The sequence below is a fragment of the Struthio camelus genome, chromosome 2, assembly GCF_040807025.1.
Source record: "Struthio camelus isolate bStrCam1 chromosome 2, bStrCam1.hap1, whole genome shotgun sequence".
NCBI lineage: Eukaryota > Metazoa > Chordata > Aves > Struthioniformes > Struthionidae > Struthio > Struthio camelus.
The window spans coordinates 104,531,541-104,556,590 of NC_090943.1; the positions used below are offsets into that span (position 1 = coordinate 104,531,541).

Here is a 25,050-nt window from a genome sequence, read left to right on the forward strand (position 1 = left end):
TTCTTTTTAATGAAAGTCCTAAAGGCCTGTGTAGCGGATGAAACGCAGTGGGATGTTATGTGTCCGGGTGCGTGAGGAAGAGAAAATAAAACCTATTTAAAGAAAAGTATTTTCAGTATTCCAAAACCTGCTTGGCAGGTCTTTAGTCTGCTCTGTCTGTGATGGCCTGCTACGGACTGACTCTTAGGAGGTAACAATAAATTTCTCCCCTTTAGTCGTTTCTGCATTATGGTCCATCAACAAAATCTTATTTGAAACTTGTCACTGTTGTGATATAATATGCAAGGTGGATCACTTGTGATATAATATGCAAGGTGGATCAGCGCCCACTGGGAAACTTAACTCCCCTGAAAGCACAGGTTGGCTCTGCTCTGGTGTGGGTGCACTAGTGAGAGGGGCCAGCCCAGGGCATCTCCAGAGCAGGCTCTCGGAGGAAGCGTGGGGAGCTTTGGGGTAGAGGGCTCTCCTCAGTGAAGCTTTTCCCCAGTGTGTTATTTAGAAAGTTTAGCTAAGGCATCGTAGTTGGTGCAGATGGCTCTGTTACGGGTCAAGCAGGGCCATTACTGCCATAATAGTGAGCAAGCAAAAAGGCTGATGTGTGCATTACTGAGGGAGCTAGTCTGAGCGCGCTGAAGGCGAATGCCTGAAATCCATCCTCTAGGTTGGAATACCAAAAATATTGGTTTGAAAGTCCTTTTTCTGAGCTCTGCCTTTGTCATGAGGAACAACCAGTGTTGCTGCTGTGGTTCTTATTCTTTTGGTTAATATTTCAAAAGATTTCCCGTGAGATTTCTAAATAGCATGCTGGATAATATATTCATTCTTAACTGTCATATTCACCATATGATATAGTCCACAGTCTGCTTTTAAGTTATGGAATAAAATATATTCCTATGCAGGCTTGTGGCATTAAGAAATAGGCACTGTACTTGCCTACCTGTGTGAGTTTTATATTTTAAAATAGTGCTGTTTCCATTTGACTACATACATACTGATTTTCACGTAGGAAATCAAGGTAACTAAACTCAATGAGAGACTTTACAGAAGGACAAAGTGGTACTTTTCTTTTACAAAATCTCTAGGTAAGTAGACTTTACACAGTCATGCTTTTTCTCTCATAGATTTCTTTCATTCATGCTCTCACACCCATGCGCTCATGAGCACCCACATGCCTGTGCACTTGTAGTCTGGCTAGGATCGCTTGTGTGATACTGGGGACAGGGAGAGGTGGCCACTGAGTCTTCATCCCTGAGGTTGTTCGTGGCAGGGAACAACAAACTGATTTTGGTTTTGCCTCTCATATCCTTTAGGAGTTGGTGTCATTTATGATTTTTTGCTTCATTATTTTTTTTCTCATCCAGCATAGTTATCAGCAAAACTCCTGAATTTCACAGTCCTGTTCACCCTCCACCCCCCACCCCCCCATTTTAGGACTTCAGTCCTGTTCTTCATCTTCTTGATAGCTTATCTGTAGGTGAGTTTGTTCCTCCTCCTTTTGTTATTTGATGAAATCACAGGTAGGGTGCTCTGTAACAATGGACACATACCATTCCCTTAACCCTTGTTCTGCCACTTCTGGTGCCTGTTTGCTTGCATATGCTTGCTCACACACACACACACTTCCACTCATCCTTTGTTCATCACCCATCTTAATACTTCTATTACAAATTGCTGCATTCAGAGTCGTAATGTGTCTGGTTCCAGTATTGTCACTTCAGCACTGCAGCATTTCTCTGTACATCTTGCAGGTTTGGTGGCTGGGTTTCTTCAAATGCATCAAACAGCCACCCGAAAGCTGTGCAACCAAAAATGCTTGATTCTCTTGTAAGAAGGGATATGTTTGACACTGGTTCTCCCTGTTGCAGGTTTGTAGGCTGTGAAACTGGTGAACATTGATTTGGCCATATTTGTAAGTGGAATCACTTAAAGAATAGGGTCCAAAAGCAGGATTTTTACATTTCCTTTCTGCATTTCCCAGCCAGAAGCTTGTGCCATGCAATGAGTCTAGTGTGTTCTGAATTTGTATTTATTATGCATACAGCGGCCCGTTCTGCAGCGCGCACGTGACAAGGCTATTTCCTTCCGGGTCCATAGTATTTAGCAGCAAACGTGGGGACCTTCTGCCATGCAGTTTGGCTGCATCTAACTTATGCATTTGTGCTGCACGCTTAGGTCCACTATGCTACTGGGCATCTACAGACTGTGAGAGGATCTGCCTCATGTACCCTGGACAAGTCTGATCTCCCTGCCTAGGTACTGCAGGATTGCTTTGCATGCAGGTGACAACTGGCCTGTATGGTCATTTGCCTGGCACTTCCAGAAATCAGGCATCCGAGTAGGATCTTCTGCTGGCTGTGCTGCCTACGGACTAGAAATGCTGGACAAATAAGCAAAATTCTTTCCACATCTGTCCCCTTGCCCAGACAAAATTTTCCAAGCAGAGAAGATAGGTGTATCCAAGAGTTTTTGATGATGATGGTCATTTCTGTAGTTTGCTTGTATGACGCTTTGGTCAATAAAATAGTCAGGGTGAAAACCTTTGTGCTGGTGGGAGAACTGGAGCTCTCTTTTTGGATTTGCCTAGGATGGGTAAAGCTGATCTCTGTCTTGTGGTGATTTTATCTGAGCCAATAATTTTGTCTGTGAGCTGAGCGGAGGTTGGTGTGGTCCCAGAGGCCTCATGCCTGCGTACGTCATGCTACCGGTGTGAGCGTTAGCGGGGTGCAGGAAGCCTTTCCTGCTGCTGGGGCAGAGGTCCCGCAGTGACTGACAAAGCTGAAAAACCTTGACTGTAAAATGCTTACTAAAAACCACAGCGCTGAATCTTTTATCATATAAAGTTGGTGCCAGAGGTTTTGGAAAGTCAGTAGACTGTCCTAATGTATAGAACATTTTAACAGTGATGTAGTATTTCGTGTACAGAGAATGCCTGCTGGTGTCACTTGAAAGTCACACTCGCTGAGCTACAGTAGGGATTTTTTTTCCTATCCAGCTTTTCTGGAGGAAAGGGCAAAATTTGATCATATACGTATGATAATCCAGAGAATAAAATGGATATAAAATAATCTCTGAAGTTGTTTCCTTTTTCTACAATGAATAACTGTGGCATATGGAGTTATATGGATTGTGCACCAGTGACTCAAAAAATGTAATTTTGTTATTTTGACATATCTTTCTGACTTCATCTAAAAGTTGTTCTTGTCTCAGTAATTTTTTTATCTGATACTAACCTAAGCAATGCAATTGAAATGGCAAACTCTTACCTACCTAATGTAGACTTCCTGTTTCTATAGCAACAAAACTCGTCCTTGTACTTAATGAAGGAATACTGGAGCTTGAGTAACTATGACTTTAAGGTTTAGAAAATGAACAGAACCACTTTATATTTGAAGATTAGAAAAATAAAATGGAAATGACCTCTTTGCATAGAGTAAGAAATCCCCTATGCTTGGGGTGCTTCATGAGTAGGAATGAAGCTATATTAAAGTCATAAGAAGCTCTATGTTTTAATCTTGTTTTCCTAATTAAAAGGTAAAAGCCTTTTATAGCAAGTGACAGTTTTTGAGGGTTTTTTCTCCCCTTCCTCCTTTCCAAAAGCTGGTGTGGTTAAGCTAATGAAAATTTGGGTGGCCTCACAAAATTTTTCTTCCGTATAGGCAAAAATCCATCCATAGTTTTTGTCATTGGCCAAGAGAGGAGGAAAAAAAAAATCAATGTGTGGTGTTTAATGCTACATTTGATCTACAAGCTAGTTCCTGGTCAGCTAGTTTAAATCTATATTACAGTGACAAATGCTGAACAAGCTACAGATGAGAGAGTAAATGAATGAGCAGCTACCATCTCCTCCTCTTTCTATTGTCTATGGCTTTTCAATTATAATTTTAACAACCAATAAATTATAATTTAAAACAACTGTAGGAAACATCCCAAGGAAAAACACCAATGCTGACAGCAATGTATCGTGATGACATGTATGTTTACAAGCCTATACTTCTTCATCAGCTAGCTGATAGGTACTACAGAACACTTGGGGCAGATTTATTGTACTGAATTATTAATCTGTGGAAAAGAGTGTAGGTAAATGGGAAATGTGAAAGAGAGAGTTCTATTGTAATACTTACTGGGGAAAAAATCATTTATATTAGAATATACTTGCAAAAGACAGTCCAATGTTATTGCTATCTCTTCTGTGCTGTGTGTTTTGGGTTTTTTTGTTTTGCTTTTTTTTTGTTTTGTTTTCTTATGTGTTTCTGATAAATTCATCTTCATTTCTGGAGAATTCTGGCATGGCCAGAATTCAGGCATTTTAAGGAAGCTTTTATCTACTGAACTAACTTGTCACAAGGCAGCTGAGACAACCGATGATAGCAATGATGGTGGTAAATTGCCCTACAGCAAAAGAAGGGATGGAGGACAGGATAAAACAGATGGAAGGCTGTCTTGTTGGAAAGTTGACCAAGTTTAGCAGTTACAAAAACAAAAAGAAAACCCAGAATCAACCCACTCAGCAAAATCCAGCATGAAACCGGCTGAATCGTAGCATATTAAGCTGGTGGGCAGGTGGCATCCCATATGAGCTGGGAGTCTATATCCTGCTGAGAGCTGTGCTCTTCTGTCTCCTCAGCACATTGATTGAAAGACATGTGGTATCTCTCAGAGCTGTGAAAAGGCTGGACCTAAAATCACTGGATTGTGTTTTACCCTGCATTGTCCTTAAACAAATATTTTACCTTTTGGTAAAATGCTTCCCTGGGCACAGGCTGGATAAAGGTTTGCAATTAGGATATAGCAGATCTACAGGAGATGCAGCGGGTGTGTGGAAAACCCAGTGTCAGTGCCACAGCCAGCTGCTCATGAGCTCCTCTATCATTGCTAGAGTATTTGAAGCCTAAATAAATGGCAAAACAAGGTTTATGTGGTAATGCATAACTTTGGCCAAAAATCTCAAAGAACACTGGGTCCATGAAAGTTCATTAAAATAGGCAGGTGACCAGGTTGGAGATACTCTGTTGGTGCCTTCACTGAGGGGTTGCTAATGCGTGTGCTCTGTGTTTCAGGGATAGAGCTCTGTCCACCTGGGCACCGGTTCATGATCACGATGGTGGCAAGTTTCATCGAAATGGCGGGGCAGTTCCTCATGCCCGGGCTGGCTGCCCTCTGCAGGGACTGGCAGGTCCTCCAGGCAGTCATCATCTGTCCTTTTCTGCTGATGCTGCTTTACTGGGTGTAAGTATTTTTCCCTGTGTCAGGTCACAGAATGTGCAAGCCCTTAATGCTGGATTTGGGAGGTGCTTGTAATAGATAAGTATCTCCCTTTGTTCTTCTGTTCATCTTTTGCAAAGATGTGACTTTAAAATGAGAAGTAATAACTTTAGAATTTACACACGTAGGTTATGTACTGAGACAGGATGGGAAGTCAGGAGAAAGTTCTGTTTTGGTGAGCAGAAAGTTGTACTTTGTAATTATCTTCTTTTAAGAAAGGGCACAAGTTTCCTTTAGACATCTGTTCCCCTTTAGAGGTGGAAAAAAGATTCTCAGGAGAATGCATCTCAGTCTACCTGTTGTCCAATTGTGCCTGTACAACTAAATTTTTCCCTTAAAACCTGTATTGTGTTTCTGGGCTGCCACTATGGGTTTCTTCAGCCTTGGTTAGCCAAGCTAGGATAAAAGTAACACATATCAGCAAGGGTATGCTACAAACAGGCATAAGTGGAAGTCTAATACACATGAGGTACCCAGCTCTGAACTAGACTCCCTAGCAGATTTTGTCCAAATTAGCACATACTGGGCCAAAGTCTGTATTGCCAGTCCCTACTGGGCTGTGTTAGCACATGACAGTTCCCACAAATAATCATCTCCTAGTGGTTTCTTCTGTTTTTTTCTCTGTCAGCTGCATTGGGCTTGCCATTCAGCTTTGTGCTCCAGGTTTGAGACTATCAATACTGAAGGAACGAGGGTAGCTCTAATGGGGGCTCTAGGTACCAGGTCCATCACCACCAGAACTTTATCAGCCTCCCTAAAATCTCTCTTTGTTGTTCTGTCTTAATAGTGACACACAGTGGCGGCATAACACAACAGAGGCTTAAGAGACCAGTATTGTACAATACCAGAACAGTCAGAATGCTCTAGATAATTCCTTTTCAAGGTAGTGCCAATAAGATTAAAATATTTAGTCGTTACACACTGAAAAAGAGCAAAAACAGCCGTAGCACCATGCAGAACCAAGCTGCACCTCATCAGACCCAGTTGCTAGTTGTACCCTGTAACAGCTTGCAACATGTAATAACTTGTTACAATATGTAATAGTATCTAGTAGTTTTGTATATTCTTTTCCTTCTCATGCACTCCTTGCAGTGGCCCTTGGAGGGGATTTCTCTGTCTAGCCCTGAGCTAACAGAGCAGACACACGGCAGCTTGGCCTGTGTGCAAAAAGAGAGAGGGAGAAACAAGGTCCTTTACAAGAAAATGGCTATTTTTTCCTGTTTTCCAGTATACAGCATCTGAATAGTCTCATCTCATCACTGTTATCTTGATGATGGATAACTTAGAGGCTTCTTGCTTCTTGTGTATGGTACTGTTATCATAAACCTCCTATCTGTTATATGCATGCAAACACACACAAAGGCCAACTCAGAACTCCCTCTTGGGATGCCCACCGCCTGAAAGGCAGTATAGCTACCACCGGGTAGGACCCAAAATGGGGTAGAATGCATACAGGTATTTGTGTCTGAAGGGAGAGTAAAATGAGGTAGATAGCTAACAAACAAGATAGACTAAATGGGCAAAAGTACCTCCTCAGCACTTTTGTGGAGGTAGCATGTTTCCCACATGCCAAGTCCTGATCTGATACGTTATTGTTGAAAGGTCATCAGGGACCTCTTCCCTAGGCAGCGCTGAAAGGGAGAGGAAATGCTGACGTGTATTCCTAATCTGCAAGAGCTTAACGGCATTTTGTCTGGGCGGGATAGAGACACAAATAGATCCCACTTATATAATGTGTGATATGACAGCTTGATAAATAGTAGTAATAGCCAAAATATCAGGATTGACGTAGCCAGGGTTTTTTCACATTTGCAGAAATGGACTGTGGTTGGAATGGCTGTTTAATTATACTGCTGGTACAGTATGCACTTTCTTCTTAGGCTTTTCTCTTCCATCTGTTGCATATTCTCTGGAAAGCGCTACTGTTTTATTAATTCTCTCTTTTCATCCTCTTTTCCCCCAGCATTGTGTTGGAGAATAGAGCAGGGACCCTCAGCATATGTTACAGATGAAGGAAAAAATTGAACTGATTTTTAATAAAAGAACTGGAAAACTACACTTCAGCACTGCTTGCTAAATACCCGTAGAGTTTCCCAAAGCAATTAGTTCAATAATAGATGCTGTGACAGCCCCCTGTGCTCCTTCCACCTTCCCCTTTTCTCAGTTCATTTCTATCTCCTGATGTGAAAGAGCCATTTGGCTCTCCATGCTGGGAGTTAGCCCTCTCCCATCTATATTTTTGCTCTGTGCCAGCCACATGCAATAATAGATTATACTGGTCCCTAGGATCAGGATGCCTGAGCAGAGCTGGGAGTTGGGCACTGACGAAGGGAGAGGGGGGAGCAGATCTGTCTAGGAAGGAAGATCTGATGGGCTGTGACATCTGGAAATTGAGCTGATGCCCCTTCTCAGTTCGCAAGTAATTCTGGAATAGCAGAGAGGCCCCCGCGTGAGCCTGATGGGAGCACAGGGGTTGATGGCATGCAGATTAAAATATATTAATAGAAGGTAGACTCCTTTCAAGTATATGTTTCAGATCAGTGAGGGAAGGGGAACTGCAGTTCTCCAGTTATACAGAGGTGTTATTTCCTCTGTCTTGCACGCAGGAAGCTCCTGATAGGACTATGCCATGAAGGCCAGTAAAGATACCGGTAATCTGAAACAAATTCCTGCTTTGCTCTAACTAAAAGTGAAGAGGTGGAAAAGGCTGTTTTGTTTTGTTTTGCTTTCTTTCTGGTGCTATACAATAGGGTTTATGCTAGCCGAGACATAGATCTTGCGTTTTAGTGACTGGAATCATTTCCCTGGGGCAGACCTCTAATTTACACACTATGCCTTTTCCATGGGTACAGATTTACTTTGCATCTAAATTGGATCACAGTTCTCCTTCCAAGTATGCATGGTACCTGTCTGGCCTTTTTACTGTCTGTATAGGACTTTTCTCTACTGTTAGGATTTCTTTGGTTTAGGATTTTTTTTTTTTTTCAGTATCCCTCCCACTCTTCCCCTTCCTCGCTCATGAGCAGCAGCTGTGTAACAGGAGATACACATTTCCCTCCACCCTCCGTCCTTTTCTTCATCTGTGAAAGGTTCCTTCTTTCCTCGCTGATGAAGGAAGTGGACGGCTATCAATCAGCTGTCCACAGGCAGCTCAGCTTGATAATCTGGGAGACTGACCAACTCTACTGGTTTCCCTCAGCAGAAGGCTTTCTCCGCTCTTTGCAAAGGGAGTTCCAGAAAGAAAGACACCAAAAGTGAGGAGCAGGGAGAGACAGAGGGAGCAAGTTGATAGGTAACAGGTACATACTTCTTTCCTGACTGGGGGGGGAAGGGTAGTGGTCTTATAGCAGAGCAACAATTAACCTTTTCTCTGTCCCATGACAAATTAGTATTTAATGCTAGATGATGAGGGACACTGTTGTGACCAATGTGCTGCACAAAAGTGTTGCAGCCAGTGCATTGGCTTTTATAGCTTTTCATTTTGTTATGCTGCTTAGTTTCATAAAAGTAGGGGTATACAAAGGACCATTTGCAGCAGGCTGCATACTCCACGGGTGAGCTCACAGCCTTGCATGGAGACAAGGGTAGTCAGGGTTTGCACTGGCTGTGCCTGGTATCTTGGGGGTGAAGCAATACAGGAATTAAAGATCCTTAAATGAACTTCCTGCTCCTCACATTGAGTAGTGAAATAGGTGAAAGACCTGGGGTTTCTACACCTCCAGCCTGAGAAACTTGTAGGAGCTGGGTGGCAGAGTCAGCTTGTGTCCCAGTGACTGGCCCCGTGACGGTGTTTGAGACTGGCTGTTCCTGCCGTTCTCTTCCTTCTCTGACAAGCAGATGTTCCCCGTAGGTCTTGTCATTTGGGATCTGTAACTGGCCCTGTCTTCAGAGGGTTCCTGCTGAGGTGAGAAAACTCACAAAACAGGCAGTGAATGTTTGTTTTTGTTTTGTTTTGTTTTTTAAGTGGAAAATGGAAGGTCCTTATCCTAGAATGGAAACCTGTAACACTGTTTTCAGCAAGGCTGTGTGGAGCCTGACCTGTGTTCCCTTCTTGGACTGGATCCAGAGGTCTGATAAAATCCCCTTTATGCCACCTCTGATTTTAGAGTGTATTTGAAGACTGTCTACATAGATGGTGTTTTAAGGCTGGGATTTTTTTTTTCTTTTGATGCCAGCTTTGAAAATGCTCTGTGGCTAGTAAGCGTAACTGCCAGCAGGCTCAACCTGGGCTCTCCCAAGGCTGGTAACCCATTCCTATTTTTAGAGCCATTGGTGGGTCTGAAGGACCTCTTTCTCAGCAACTAACACCTTCTCCTGCCCAATAGAGGCTGTTGTGAGTGGGCAAGTGGGAGCAGAAGGGATAAAAGGTAAATGTTGTCTTCTGTTCTTGCATCCGTTCTGTTTTGCTTCGCAAGGTGAACCAATATAAGCCCTTTCTCTGAAAGACAGAAACATCACTGCCTTTTAGTTTAGTATTAATAGTGACTTCCAGCCCAAATCTTCAAAGATGGATGTGTGACCCACTAGCCTTCTCCTGTGGATCCTTCATTTTTACATATAGTTCTTACCATTTCGTAGGTAGAAGAGCACCCTGAGTTCATCTCAGACTTCAATTTTCTTCCTTCCTGTGTTCAGTGTTTCTCATTTGCTGTTCTATTTGCTTTTCTGCCTGCCTCTCTCCTAGTGCAGTTCTTCTCTTCCCTGCACCCCCCCCCTTCCAGTTTTTAGCTTCCTTTTTACCATTTTGACTTCCCCTCCTTCTCTCTCTGTCCTGTAATTTCCTTACATGCAGCCTGGAGCATGGTGCTGCTGCTCTCTCCTTTTGCTGGCAAGGTGAAGAGGAGGGATTGCTTTCCTAGAGGGAAAGTAGGTAGCAAAGTGAATCCAGACCTTTCCCTTCCTTTTCTTGAGGTTTTTAAAACTTATCTCTGTGCACGAAATGAGGCATTTATGTGATTGCAGGGTTAAAGACCTTCCAAGTATAAGCTGAAAGTCAGCTTTTCATCATTGGCTTTAGTAGTTGCATTGTGAAAGAAAGCTCGTTCCCCCATTCATCTCCCTGTTATCAGCTGCAGGTTTCACCACTTCACTCCCATTCACTTGGCAGATCAGAAGCTCCGTGGATGGTGTGGTCTCCTCTGAAGAGTACCTAAAGCAGCACGGCTAATACTAGAAATAATAGTAGAGGATGAGGGGGAGTTGCACTGCATGTCCATATTACTGACCCATACTGTGGAGTGACAATAGCTTGAAGGGAAAGTGTCTACTCTGCAAGCCAATTTAGGAGCCATTATCACTATTGTACAATAACTTTATATTGGCTACTATATAATTAGCACATTTCTTGTTGTCAGGTCTTTTGTGTGTGATTTTTAGGGAGGAGGAGGGCAGGGGGACAAGGAGAAGGGGAAAGAGTTGATTAGCTTTTCTTCCCCAGTTGCTAAGTTAACTGTCCAAAAACTGCAGCTTTAGACCAGTGACTGAGGCTGTCCTCTCTCTGGAGCCGAGCACTGAGAGTTTTTGCAATCAGAGAATTATTAACTTTTCAGAATATACGTCACAGTACAGGCCATTCTGCAGGAGAATATGCCAAAGCATCTGTGCAGCACCAGTGTAGTAAATAAGTTGTCAAGCTGAATTGCTGTCATCATTGCTGTTATATATTTTTATTGCTTTGGATCGGTTGGATGACAGGCTGACAGACATCTTTTTCCTCCTTGAGAAAAATGTTGTACTTTGTCTAGGATGAAGTTCTCGGTAAGGGTGTTGTCCAAGTAGCATTAACCTTATAAGGTGGCAGTGTTATAGTGTAATTGCCTGCCCCACTGCTTAAAAGTGTAAGAAGTGAGACAGCATCCGTGGCAAAGATAACTGCTTTGTGGTGGAAATTTGAGATTCATTGGATATTTCAAGCAAAAAATGGTTGTTAAATTTTAGTTGCTAAATAGAGAAGTTTTTCAGAAGATTAGTGGAAATGAGGCCCAAATAAGAAAGAAAAACATGCTTGCAGTCAAGGCTGGAAGTATCCATATCTATGGAAGTGGTTTTTGTGTGTGTTTGTTTTTTAATATCTGCATACTTCTTTTGGTTGTGTGTAAAAATAAACTCATTTGAAAAAACAGGGAAGGCTGAGCAGTTAGGCTAGAGATTCAGGTGAATATCAGCACTTGAAGGAAATAACTGGCTGAAGAATAAACTTTTCTGTAACTGTGTGTGCATGTGTATATTTTTAAGGTGACTCGGATAGTAGAGTATTGTCTTTACTGGTGGAAACTCTTATAGCAACAACTAAATGTGACCTGAAGCATACACAGTACCAATCTGAATAAAGCATCGCCTTAAAATCTGCATTTCAGGGAGAAGATTTTTTACATATTAAAAACAAAATAAAATTTTAAAAAACTATTACATTATAATCCTAAAAAATAACTCTTCTCCATCCTCTCTCCATCTTTACAAGAGAATTGGAATCACTTCTGTCGGTTAGAGATTTTTTTCTTTCCTTGGTCTGGAATTATCATGTCTTAATTGCACAAATTTTTATTCCCTGCTTGGCAGCAAATGTGTCTAGCACACAGTGCTTCCTCCTTCTCCTAGTTCTATCAGAATTGTACTAATAGGCATAACTCTTTTGATATGTTATGAAGTTCTACTATGCCCTATTTCTAGGTGATAGGATAATATGTGTATCCTTTGTGAATCAGTATAAAAGAAAACATGATTAATTTGCATATTGTGAATCTTTTTTCTGTTTATTTGTTTTATAAGTGGTACTTCTGCTTTTTGAAAACAATAGCATAGCGCATAAATGGTTAAACAAGCAGCTAAACACTGTCAATTCTTTCTCCAAGAGAAACTCAGAAGTGACCTTAACGTGTTTTCCATCTTTAAAGTATTTTCCCAGAGTCCCTTCGGTGGCTAATGGCTACACAACAGTTTGAGGCATCCAAGGAACTTATCCTTCAATTCACTCGCAAGAACAGGATGAACCCGGAAAGCGATATCAAAGGAGTGGTGCCCGGTGAGTAGAACAAACAGCCACAAATCAGACCAAGGAAGGCCAAACAGATGAAACTGCTAGCTCTTCTCTGAAAGTCTCCGCATGGCGTTACTGCCCAGAATTAAATACTCTGCTCCCTGTCTGTAAAATCATCCTGTTCATTCATTTTGCTTTTGTTGAGAAATGGTTCCAAATCCCAGCACTGTGTTTACAACTACTTGACCTATTGAACAGCCCTAGCAATTATAGTCTCACCTTCCAGTGCTGTATGTTTTTAGAGACATCTCTTGAAGAATTTTACCCTGGCTACAGAGCGCACCATCAGCTCTGCGTGCCTTGAGCTTATGTGTCACGAATGCTCCTAAGTGGGACCATGGCCATCACAGAACATTTATTTTTGTTGGTTTGGAGAAGTGACAAAAACAACAGTCCTGTGGCAGGTCTAAAATGATTACAGTTTGTCTTTAAGGCCTTCCCCTAAGAGTCATGTTGCTTTTCTTTCCTGTAGTGTTTGAATTACGTAGTTGGGGGGGGGGGGCAGTCCTGCAAACAGTAGTGGTAGGGTGGAGTTTTTCGTTGAGAGTTGCAGTCCTTGTGCCGTGGTTTACTGATGCTTTTAAAAAGAGCGGGCTATCGTTGTCACTGGGATTGTCACTGAAATAGTCGTGCTGCTGTCTCCCACAGTGCTTTGCCAAAGAGCCTGTGTATGTGGCTCCTCCTGCCTGTAATTATAACAAAGGAGAAGATTTTCTGAAGTTCCTTCCTCTGTCTGGTGCCCCTGCTAAATTCGGTTCACGCTCCACTCTTCCTTCTCACAGATCTGACAGTGCCCATGGGTACCTGTTCGACAGCGTCATTTGTGTTCTCTGTCAGACTACCTGCTCGTCAGAAAGCGGTTGAAATGTTTCTTTTCTGCACGTTTTCACTCCTGACCCCAGTGGTTGCAGGGAGACCTCGCTCAGTAATCTCTGCTCTCCACCCGCTGTTTAGAGTGAGGTTTTCCGTGCCTAGCTGGCATTCACTGCCTGAGATCTCTGCAGCAATGTACCTTAAGACATGTCAATGCTAAAGGGAGCTGTCTGCCCTGGAACAGACTTCACCCAGATTGGAGTACCTTCACTGTTGCATAATAAAAATTCACTGACCGATGCCTAACAAATGGAGCAGTCTTTCTCAGTAACATGCTTAAAAGTAAAGGGGAAAAAACTCTCTTTGGGTCTGTGCTTCATCTAGGTATTCATACCAAGGTCGCAGCTGTGATTTCTGTTATTGGTGCTGCAGTTGGCAGACTTGATTTAATTATCGTGTTTGCATGTGGGTTGCATTGCATATCTGGGGTTACAGTGCCTGGATCTGCCTCACACGCAACATGGCTGCACATTGTAAGTGATCTGGAAAAGTTCTGACGAGCTAGGATGTAAAAGAACTGCCATTAACCTTGCGAGCCCCATCTCGTCCTTTTTGTAGCCTCCCCTGTACCAGGGATGAGGAATCTTGGGGAAAACTTGCCTCTGAGGCAATAAAAGGCCTCACAGATGGGCTTGGAGAATCCCAGCCAACTCTAAATTTGGCCTTTCTCAGCTAGTCAGCTGCTTGGATTTGCAGACAAAATGCAAAAAATATGTTCTTAGGGAAAAAAATTAAATTACCTGAGTTTCCTTTAAGGGGAAAAAAGACGAAGATACAACTGTGTTCTAGAGGGGTTTTTTAAAGCCATTTATGCTGATATTGTCCATGGAGCAATGTTAAGTAACAAAATGGTTTTATGACTGTTATTTGTGACCAATTACTTTTTCCAGCAGTTTCATGGTAGGGGCACACTGCTGTTTAAAGAGGGACTCTCTTTCATGTGGAAAACAAAATATTATTTACACATCTTGGTGCAATGGATTCTGTGCCTGTAGAGATACATTAACAGATACTAGTTGTCAGTATATTACCCTTTGCAAAATTTCTTGAGCAATACAGAACATGCTTATTTCTGCCTCCTTGCAGATGACAGTGGTGTTTGGGGTGGGGGCAGGTTTTGAGGAAAGGTAGGAATTTCTTCCTTCACTTTCTTTTAACCTCTTTTTTAACTTTTTAACCTCTCTCAGCAGTCCCACATGTTAAGGCTTTTCTGACCCACCTCTAGGGTGTCTGCATCTTTGAAAGGGAAGTAAGGAAGGAGCAGCATTAAAAGAATGAAATCAGCTTAGCTAAAGATTTTGGAAGGACCTTCTCTGTCATTTTGGGTGCATGGGAGTGTTGACAGCTTGAATAAGGATAGTGGAAAGGTGGAAAATCTGAATGAAGAATTTGATCAAACAGTAGGCCATATGTCTCTCAGTGGGTCCATAAGCAGAAGAAAGTGTGCTTGTGTGTTAATAGTCACATATGCATAGTTGCTGTAGTAGGGAATGAGTAAAAAGCCTATAATCATCTATGAGAAAGGATGCTTGATTTAGCTTGATGCGGATATCCCCTATTTCCACTTTATTCCTTTGTTGAGTTTTCCTGTCAGTGTGGAGGTTTTTCTGTTTTTGATCGTTTTATTCTGTTTTCCATCTGCAAAGGCTGCAAATTGTTTTGCATTAGTTAGGGTCCTTTGTGTTGCCATTTATTGACTCACTGCGTTGTCATAATAGCTTTGTATGATTGAGTTACTCAAAACATTTAAATGATAAACTGCTTCCATACAGCCCCCTCCAGCTGGAAATCTTCCTATAATTGTACTCATATGTATCAGTCAAATTAGTATATCCTAGATAACAGATCATTATAGGAGTTACAGTAGTTGCACATGTACCCATTTTGGCAGCTGATAAAAGTTCCATAATAAAAAGAAGTAGAATTCAAGTGGGTGAAGTACTCAGATGGAAGAAAAAGCAATTTTGAATTGCAGTCCAAGCAAAGAACAGGTTTATTCTCCCTTCTAAAGAGTCACACCGTTCCCATTGCTTGCTGAGAGCTTCTCCTGGTCCGTTTGGTTATACTACCCGTAGTTGAAACTGCCATAAGCCTTCTATAAAGCCCGTTTGCTCCATAGAGAAGTTGGCCATGTGTTGGGGAAAAAAGGAAAGCAAAATTATCTATGTTTTTGAATCAATCCATAGGATGACAGCAACTTGCCAGCGCTCTTCTAAGAGATGTCTCTGGAGAGAACAAAATGTCTTGACAGAGGTCCAGTAGCAGTCAAAAGGGCAAAGAGTTGTGATAACCTCTGCGTCTGGAGAAAATCAGCACAGGCAGTTGATGCGCTATGCTTAGCCAATGAGATAGTATAGGAGTGCTGTTGCACCAGAAACAAATGAAAGCGAGACAAGGGATCTTGATATGAGTGGAGAGTGACGTAAATTAACATTGGCCTTATCTTCACAGTAACCTGACCCAGAGGTGTAACATAATGTTTGTTGTTAGATGCAAACCAAAGGAGAGTTATCCCCTCTGCAGCTGTTGAGCAGGTTTATTTCTAAATGATTGATACATTTTTGATTTTTGCTGGGAACAGTTTGCCTTCATGAAGAGTTGTTTGCTTTTATGCAGCCATTTTTTCTTTCACACTTAGGAAATTTAGGTGTACTAATTAGAGCTAGTTAAATTATCTCTAGTGTTTTGAATCGCAAAACTTTCATCACTTGGCTCAACATTTCACCTTCTTTCAGAAGTAAGTTTCAATTCGTTTTTGCATCAAAATACTGATTTTTATCCAACTGCTTATCAAAATCTCATTTATAAAACAGGTTTGTTAAGTTTTGCTGACAAATATTTCAAAATTTTACCCCCAAAAAGCCAGCTTTAGTCATGAGAAAATGAATTGTGTCGATAATATTAACTCAATACAGGTTTTTCACTGTCAGTTTCTTCAAAAACTTCCTCGCTACTGTGAACTTCCCTGTCCCCCTGTGAAGCAAGAAACAAATATACATTTCAGTGTGGCTATAAAGCAGTCATTTTTCACCTGAGCCAAATACATCTTGGGAATTATATAGAACAGAGATTTAATCAAAGAACAGGAGAAAAGAGTGTTTAGGGGATTTGGAAATCCCAAAGTACCGATTGTCCTCACACCATTTTAAAGGAGAGTGTAGTAGGTTAAATGGTGGCTGTGGTGTTGATAGGATACATTTTTTTTCTCCCTGTGAGGCCAAGGGCTTGTTTTACAGCTGCAATAGGTTAACGGCTGCAAGCTGATCTCCACTCCATCATTATATTTGGGTGCCTTTTGCAATGTGCAACGTGGAAAGTTGTATCAGAGTCATTATCAGAGTGCCAGACTTGATGCTTCCACGGAAACCCTCCCTTGTGGGGTTTTCATTGTCTTTCTTTATGATGAAGGACATTTCAGACATTCCTTGAAAGAAGAATAATTGCCTGACCGGATTGAATAACAATGCCCCATTTTTGCTTCTCTGTACATGAAGACACAAACTGGAACACTCCTGTGAGCGTACAGGATGCAGACATTCATTTCTAAGATACAGCCAATCAATGGGAGGAGTGAAAAATATTCTACAGTGTAGAGAAATAATGTTCATATAATGGTGAAAGTGGTCACAAAGATCAAGCATCCAAATAGACACCAAAACTTAAAAGTGCAGAATACATTCTGGAGAGAAAGAAGGGGTGCAGTGGTGACAAACAATGTGTGAGTCCATCTCTCTTTCCCTAGTAGGAGAGATTAACTCTCTCAAACCTACAAACCTTTGCTAATATCCTTACACCATCACAGCTACAACTCTGCTACTGTTTTAAATACGAAAAATGGGGTGGATGAAGATTCAAGAGTATGAGGTAAAGAAAGCAAGCAAGTTTCCTTGCCCCATAATATAGGTAACTGCATGTGATGCTAGATGCAAACTTATTGATTGTGTCCCTTTATCAGATCTGTTTCTGAGTTCTTTAACTGTGCCAAACTTAAATGCTTCACGGTAGTCCCAAAGGGTAGTCAGGTAAGTGCCACAAATACAGTTCAAGCTGCTACTTAAACACAACCTGTAAGTCTTAAAGGCAAAGGACAGCGAGAGGAGACGGGAGATGGACGGGATGGAGATTTATGTTTCAAACAGAGTAGCAGCCAGTGGGCAGTAATTTAAGTTGCACTCCTGTACATTACATCAGCTTACAGATGGTCTATGTTTCTCCTGACAGTTCCTCTTTGTCCAGGAATAGGAACTGTTAAGAGTTTGTGTAACTCCCTCAGGACATGAGGTACACAGTAAATAATGAGTGCAGAATAAACCTGATCAGTTTTAAGTCCTCTACTGCTAACTAGATTTGCAGAAGTGAAAGAGGAGAGCCCATGAATGTGCTGACTCTCCCAGGTGAGGGTGGCAATGACCCCTGACAATTGCAAGATTTGGAGGTGGCAGGGTGGGAGGGATGTTTCTGCTGAGTATTTGCCTTCTGGTGCCACTGGGAAAAGCCAAATATGTTATAAGCATCTTTTTATTTAAAGTGTCAGCCTATGTTTAAGCTTGAACGACTCTCTCAGCGATTCAGTCCTCTGCAGACTCATTGCTGGCCATGCTCCAGCCTGTCACAATTTCTTTGTGTTTCTCTGGCACAGTGGGTCTTTTGTCTATTTTACTTTTTCTCCTGGAGGAGCTGATTTGGTACAGCAGGAACTGAGTCTAAAGGGCTGGCAGCTTGCCCTGGTGCTCATGGCATTCTTGCGGCCCCTGTGCATGAAGAGAGGGAAGGATGGATTAGTTTGGATGCAGATATGAGGCAAGAAGAGAAGCCGCCCTTGGAACCAACCTGAGATGGAGAGCAGTAGGAGGGACAGGTGATGGAGAAGAGAAGAGATACAGAGGAGAGTGAGAAGAGTAGTGGGAACACAGAAATAAAGATAGTTGGAGGGGACTTAAAAGGGCAAAGATGACAAAGGACTGGCAAGGAATTAATGACTGTAGAGGAAGGAAAGAGGAAAGAAGAACTAGAGCGGAGATACCAGTGGGACCATGAGCATTAGTTTCCATATCATCTAGAGCAAGCTCTCAAGCCCAAGAACTCAGTCTTAGCATTCTTCTACTGTGAAATCCATTCACAAAATATGTGCCTCATCTCTCTGTACTGCCTAATTCACTTGCTGTATCTGCTGTGGTTTCCTTTATAGCTCCAGTAGCAGTCAGCAGCATTGTACCTGTAGATATCTGAAACCTCCTGATGGCCCAGATATGGTTCGATTCCACACAGTGCCATTAGAGGGGGTTTTTTTGTTTGTTTTTTGAATGTTGATAACATTAGAGGAACGTGAACATTGACAAGTCAAGCATTCAGAAATAGAAGAAGTCAAGTTGCCTGGGCAACCCTTGCTTAGCCTCCTGGCATGAAGGCATGATGATACAGCCTTTAATAACATGATTACGACCTATTTTTTTCACAGGGCATAGGATGGACGAATCAGTGCATAGGATGGACGATGCTGTGGGAATGAAGCTGTTATCTGTTCCTCATTTGTTGCAGAATTTGGAAGGTGTGTAGTGAATGAGGCACAGGGTTGCAGAAAGAAGGAGGGCAGTCTTGGGGAAATGATGCTGAATACTCCTGAAGAGCTGAACTCTTTCCTTGTGTCTAACAGGGATGTTCTTGTGTGATGATGGAAAATTTCCTGAACCCAGACTCTTTGAGTGTGGTCACTAACCACAATTTCTTCCATGTCTGTCTCGAGCATATAATTCTGGGGCTTGATTTGCAGAACAGTTAAGCATTTATATTGAACCTGCAATGGGTGAAATAGAAATTTCTGCAGGTGTTATATGCCAAAGATTCTGGGCAACTCAGGGCCTGCATTCCTCAAGCTATACTCCCGAAATCACTGGATGGTTTGCTTATTCTGAACACGATTCTTCTGTATTTTATCTCCCTGTATAAAAAATAGGAATAATCTTTGCCCTTGCTTTTACAAGAAAGTGATAGAGATGCTTTCATTGATATTTATGCAGTACATGAATATTCTGACAGCACTGTAGGAATGTCTGTGAGGAAACCCGTGATTTTGTATTCACTGTGAGGTTTGGATAATAAGGCCACATGCTGAATGGGGAAGGTACAGAGACATCACTAATAGCTGCCCATTTGCTGCCTGCATTGAGCATTCTGTGGGGAAAAAACTAATGTGTGATCATCTAATTAAATGCTGTATCATAATGCTTATGCACAATTGAATATTGCAATTACAGCCACCAAGTAATATAGTTGCTTTCATGAACTGGCTTCATTTTAAACACTGTCAGCACTTTTGTTCCATGCCAGTTGGAAATCCAAATTGCTCTTTTAGTGGAATACCTGTTAGCATTCGACTCAAATTTATTATAGTTGTCCAAGTTCTTTTTTCCTACTTGCTCCTGTTCTGTGAGTATCCCTATTTTAAATCTTGTCTTCTCATTTCCCTTGCTGTATTAGTAGACAGCAGTCCTATCTGTTTAGTGTGCTGGAGTTCTCCTCTATCTTCTCTCCTTTTACAAATAGGCTTGCCAAATCTTTAGTTTCTCAAATGTGGATGGCCAGAATTGTAGAAGAGCACCAGTATTTAATTGCCTGATTTGGAAATACCTCATGGACATATCAGATTGGTGCTTTAGAGTCACTTGTGATCAAGTAGTAAGCAACCAGGTCCACCACATATTTACTAAAAACTTATTTTCCAGCAGAAGCATTCGTCATTAGTCCCTGCAGGCCTTACATTCCATTTTACATTTTCAACTCATTTTTGCCACTACTAGTCTCAAGCTCACTCGGTTTTCTCTGATGTCCTTTTTCTCTACTGTATTGCTGGCAGTGCCTCACTTTGTCATCAGCAGACTTCAGTGGCACATTCATAAGCTTTGTGCCTAACTCATTACTGAAGTTATTAAACAAGATTTTTTGGAGGGGGGAGAATGAGACAAGTCATCCCACCAGTAACCTGCTGCCACCCTGTTGTAATTTCCATTTTTCTATCCCTTATTGCTGTCTACCCATCCATAAGCTCCTTACCTGCCTTATGATTTCTGTATGTGACTTGATAGCCTTTAATATTCCTTTAATGTTAGGTTTTTCGGAAATACAATATACCAGGCTGCTACTCCTCTGCAATAAAATGAGCACAAAGGGAGTTCTTGGAGACAGAAATCCTGGAAGGCATAAATAACCCGGTGTAACTCTGTGGCTGTGGTTGCTTCAACTCTCTGCGTTTCAGTCCTACCTACCTCCTGCTGCAGAGATCTCATGCTCTGAGGATTGGCTGAACCTGTGTGCTGTGCCTCCATAGCTCTTTTCATGTTCAAAGAGCTACTGACAGTAACATTTAGCAGCCAGAAAAACCCAGCAGAAGTCCATCACCACAGGACTCTTGTCATTTTGGACATCCTTTTTTGGCAGCTTGATTTGAGCTTTGTTTATTTTGTTTTTGTCAAGTAATGCAGAGATGAGTGACTTCATTTGAAGGCTTAAAGTTGTTTTATGATTTTGAAAGCCATGGTCCCGAAATGCAGAGAAGGCTACAAGAATGCAGCAGCATTGAGAGTTGGAAGCTGATAGGGTTCCCCTCCCCATGAGACTTTTAAAGTTTCCCAATGAATAGTTTTAATTTCCACTGAGATATAAAGAGTTAGCTTGTTGACAGTTTTCCTACTGAGCCCCTGAATGGGAAGCTTAGAGTGTGTGTGGGCTCTGGAGTATGGGAAAGCTCATAATGGGCCTCTGAGTAAATGGATAAAAATAATTCCTATTTTCCACACTCACCATTCTGGTAAATCAGTCAGAACTGAAATATTTAATGCAAGTTCCTTCTGACCTGGTGAATTCAGAGCAGAATCAAATAATAAGTTGAGGAGGAGGGGGAATTTTCCTGGTGTTATTCCAAAAACTGACCAATAAATGGTTTGGTTCTGTATGATTTTAATAGGCACTGGCTTGACTTTTCTTTTAAGAACTTAACATTGACCTGTGAAGTTCAGATGGCCTGGGAACTACTTGCCCCATGGGCTGGGCTGTCTCTCTCCTGAGGTCCCCTCACAGGCAGTCAGAGCAGGTCCTTTCATGCAGAGCATGACTACCTTCAAAGACAGCAGGCAACTTAAATGGGAGCCAGTACTGTCTTGTGCAAGTCATATAACTTATTTGTTGCTATATAAATGATATTTTGATCATTGATGAATGATTTTATGGTTCTTTTTTGGAGAACATCTGACTAGCAGATATGGAAATGAGGGATGGGGAAAGTCATCAGAAAGATAGATGATATTGGAGACTTTGGGAGAGACATTCATCTGAAGCAGATGACTTGTGCATAAGTTTGGAGCTTTAACATATCCAAGAGGGGGGAAAAAAAGATGACTGGTAGAGCCAGAAGGCTTCAAGTAGAAAGTCAGGTGCTATTTGCATTCTTTGGTCTAAAACTTGAGGCTGTTGTACAAATATATTATCCTTTTTTATATCGTTATTACGTAGCTACATCTAGGATCTATTTTGGGACATTTTCTTATCACGATACAGGGTATTCATGGAGTATAGCCTGAATCAGAGCAGAGGCAAGGATCTGCTGCAGGGAGAAGGCTGTGGGAGAGGGGGTAGAGAAGGAGTAGAGTTCCTCTCACGTGCATAATCTATGCTGCTGATGAATTAGAGGATGTATTTGCCAATTCACGTAGCACATAGGTCATCGGTTACATGAGAGCAGAACAGCAGTTCAGTGAAAAACAGTAACATAAATTAGTTTGGAAGGAGTGATTTATAGGAAATATTGAAAGGGGGCCTGAGTGCATATGAGAAGGATATGTGACAATAAATAAAGAACATATGGATTGTACCAATAGCTGACATATGAAGAAGGTAGAAGTGGAGAATAGAATAACGTTTAGCTCCTAAGAGAAGTGTAACTGAGTTACCTGTTGCTTCTCATTTCATTTTATGAAATTCTGGCTCAATAAAATACATGACAATAAAATCTGCTTCCTTTCCCCCAAGAAAGAAGTGAAAAAGACCTTGAGAAGCACAAAAATCCAAACTGAGAAAGCCCTAAGAATATGGCATCAGGGACAGTCTTGTCCTGACAGAAGAGAGCTTTTACTTTAAAAGTCCAGATCTGGACATCCTTAGACAGTTTGAGAATTAACTCCTATGTCCGTGTGAAATCTGCACAAAAAGTCTTGTTTGGGTGGTAATTTTCATTGTTTCTCGCAGGCTGAAGTAGTAAACTGTCATTTTCTGTTAAGCTTTTTCAAAACTGTGTACTTTTTCTACTGCTTAGTTCGACTTTTTCCACTGTAAAAGATTTGGCTTGGGCTCAATTATAGACTTTACAATCATATATCTTACTGCTTTAGTTATTCTGAATTATTTTGTTCCCACTAACTCCTTTCCAAAATCTTGCTACAAAAATCATTCTGACCTTACTCTTTGAGATCAGATACTATCTTTTTATTACCTTTTTTTTTTTTTTAAATATAGCCCCAATCTAGTGTTGGGCCTGCTACTTGCACCTGTAATACAAATATTAATTTGAGCAGTTTCCTCTTTACTCAGTTTCTATGTTTATGCTTTTGTGGGCCTTGTGCTGCACAGATTCTGGAAGAATGGACATTTTCGGGTAACAAGAACAGTAGCAATATCCTGCCTAAATAGAATCATTAATGTAAAACGTCCTTTGTTTCTTTTCTCATAAAAACATCCCCTGTAGTTCTGGATAGAAGACAGAAGTGACCTGTGAGCAGTGAATAACACAGCTATTTGCATCTAAATAGTGTGTCTTTGATTTATTATTTTTATGATACAATTCTCACATAACAGCAGGCAAACTCGTCTTTTTGTTTTGCTCCTAAATTAGGGTCAATTTACTTCATTTTTTTTCCCTGTGGCTTGCTTTCTTTTTTCCCATCTTGCATCTCTTTAAGAGATTACTGATTTAGTGGAGTAAAGCAGAGGCTAGGGCAGGTCAGGACAACTAATTGCATATGGGCAATTGCATACGCATGAAGGGAGTGGATACAGGTTCCAGAATAGGGCCATGTTACATCCTTAAGAGCTGCTAGAGAGCAGCAGTCTTTGCCCCCCAAAACAGTTCCAGTTTGTACTCTTGGAATGCATCACTTTTGTGGTGCTTCTTTATAGATACGCCTTCCTATGTGCCGTAGCTATAATATTGCAAAGAGAAGTTAGCTTATAGCTGTCTCAGCAGGACATAAGGCTTTAGATTTGAAACGCAAAGAAATCACTGTTGATGACCCCCAGTAATTTCTATTTAAGACAATGTCTTCTGGTTAGGGCATCCATCAAAATGATTTTTTAATATTTGAAATATGGGAGGGAAGAAGATGAGTTGACATAATGTTCTAACCACTTCTTTCTGGAACCCTTTTTTCTTTTAACAAACCTTGAAAGATCCCCAGACAAAATGGATTTGAGCTCCAGTCCTTTCCATGGTTTTTCAGATGTGTGTTGCGAAGATGCTACAGATCTTGTAACAGACCCAAAGACCCTGTTTGAGAGGGATCCCACACAAGCACAATGCTGCCTGTAAGGGTTTGAAACTTAGCAAAAGTCCTGATGTTTTTCAGCAAATTTTGTATCATACTTGCTGGGGCCAAATTCCATAGGGCCTCCATTTTACACAAATACTTTAAATTGGGAGAAGATTTGGGATCTGCAGGAATTACTGTGTAGTTCTCCAGCTCTGAGAAAGTTACTGCTGTGGGAAGCCTGGTAGAAGAGGGAAAGCTGGGATGGATTTTAAGCCGGCTGCTTAGCGTTTTTATAGCTCCTGTTAGTGTAATGTACCGTGTCCTTCTCTCCAGAACATCCCTAAGAATATCTCTAGTTCATAGACTAAGTTTTTCCCTCCCTTTCCCCCCATGAAAGAATAACTTTGGTTTGGTTTGTTTCAGAGTTGGAGAAGGAGCTTACCAGAAGACCGAAGAAGGTCTGCATTGTTAAAGTGGTGGGAACCAGGAACCTGTGGAAAAACATTGTAGTGTTGTGTGTGAACTCGTAAGTCGGACGCGTTTCTGTTTGAATATTTTTGTGGTTGGTGAACTGAAAGCAGTGGTAGGATGTGATGGGGGAGCTCTTCTGTTTTCTAGTGTGGGTCCTTTAACCAGTATCTGTGATAAATGATCCTGGAAAGCAACAGCTGTGCAAATAATTTTTTTTTTTTTTTTTTTTTTGCAAACCTGGAGGAAGTCATTGGCCGATTCAGTAGGTGGAGCAGCAGCACCATGTGGCTGCAAGTACTTTACTATGTGACCTAGCAAATCTCACATTGTCACGTGGTGCTACATGCTCATACAATATCTGCTGCTGGCATCCTGGGTGGGATTTTCAGTCATTAGTGACACAGGAGCACAAGTCTCGCTTGTTTACCTCTGATACCGCCACATTGCAGAGGAAAATGTTGTCTTCTAGTAAATACAAGTCTGTTCCCTTGTATAACAGCTGTTGTTGATGTGTCCTCAAAAACAGGTTACAAAGGGCTTCAGCTGTCCCAGAACATGTACAGGGCATACAGGGAGAATGTACTGTCTCACACAAAGGATTGTGATACCTATATCCTAAGATTTCAGGTTGGACATGCTTACATGTGCAAAATCAGGCCTCTGCTTAAGGGTTTTGCAGGTTCCGAACTTGGGGACCTTCTGTCCAAAACCAAGCACAGGGTAAAAAAGAAATGCATTAGCTTCAAATTTAGCCTCTAACTGATCCCGGTTTCCAGGAGGGGAGAGGAATTTCTGATTTTCTCATCACATTAAATGCCCATTTGAATTGCTTTTGTGATTTTTCAAATGGGAGATGGGGGAGAAGCCTGGAAACTCCCCTATCGGATATAAGCA

General features: G+C 41.5%; 1 protein-coding gene across 2 annotated transcripts in view; it reads left to right on the forward strand.

Moving 5' to 3' along the window:
- SLC22A23 (solute carrier family 22 member 23) overlaps nucleotides 1–25,050 on the forward strand; it is a 123,409-nt gene that overhangs the window by 79,554 nt on the left and 18,805 nt on the right. Inside the window, exons 4-7 of one of the 2 annotated variants that reach the window (XM_009678031.2) lie at nucleotides 5,058–5,226; nucleotides 12,156–12,283; nucleotides 18,630–18,719; nucleotides 24,109–24,211. In XM_009678031.2, coding sequence (XP_009676326.2) covers nucleotides 5,058–5,226; nucleotides 12,156–12,283; nucleotides 18,630–18,719; nucleotides 24,109–24,211 — 490 coding nt within the window. The remainder of the gene's footprint in view (nucleotides 1–5,057; nucleotides 5,227–12,155; nucleotides 12,284–18,629; nucleotides 18,720–24,108; nucleotides 24,212–25,050) is intronic. The other variant, XM_009678032.2, reaches the window with a different exon arrangement.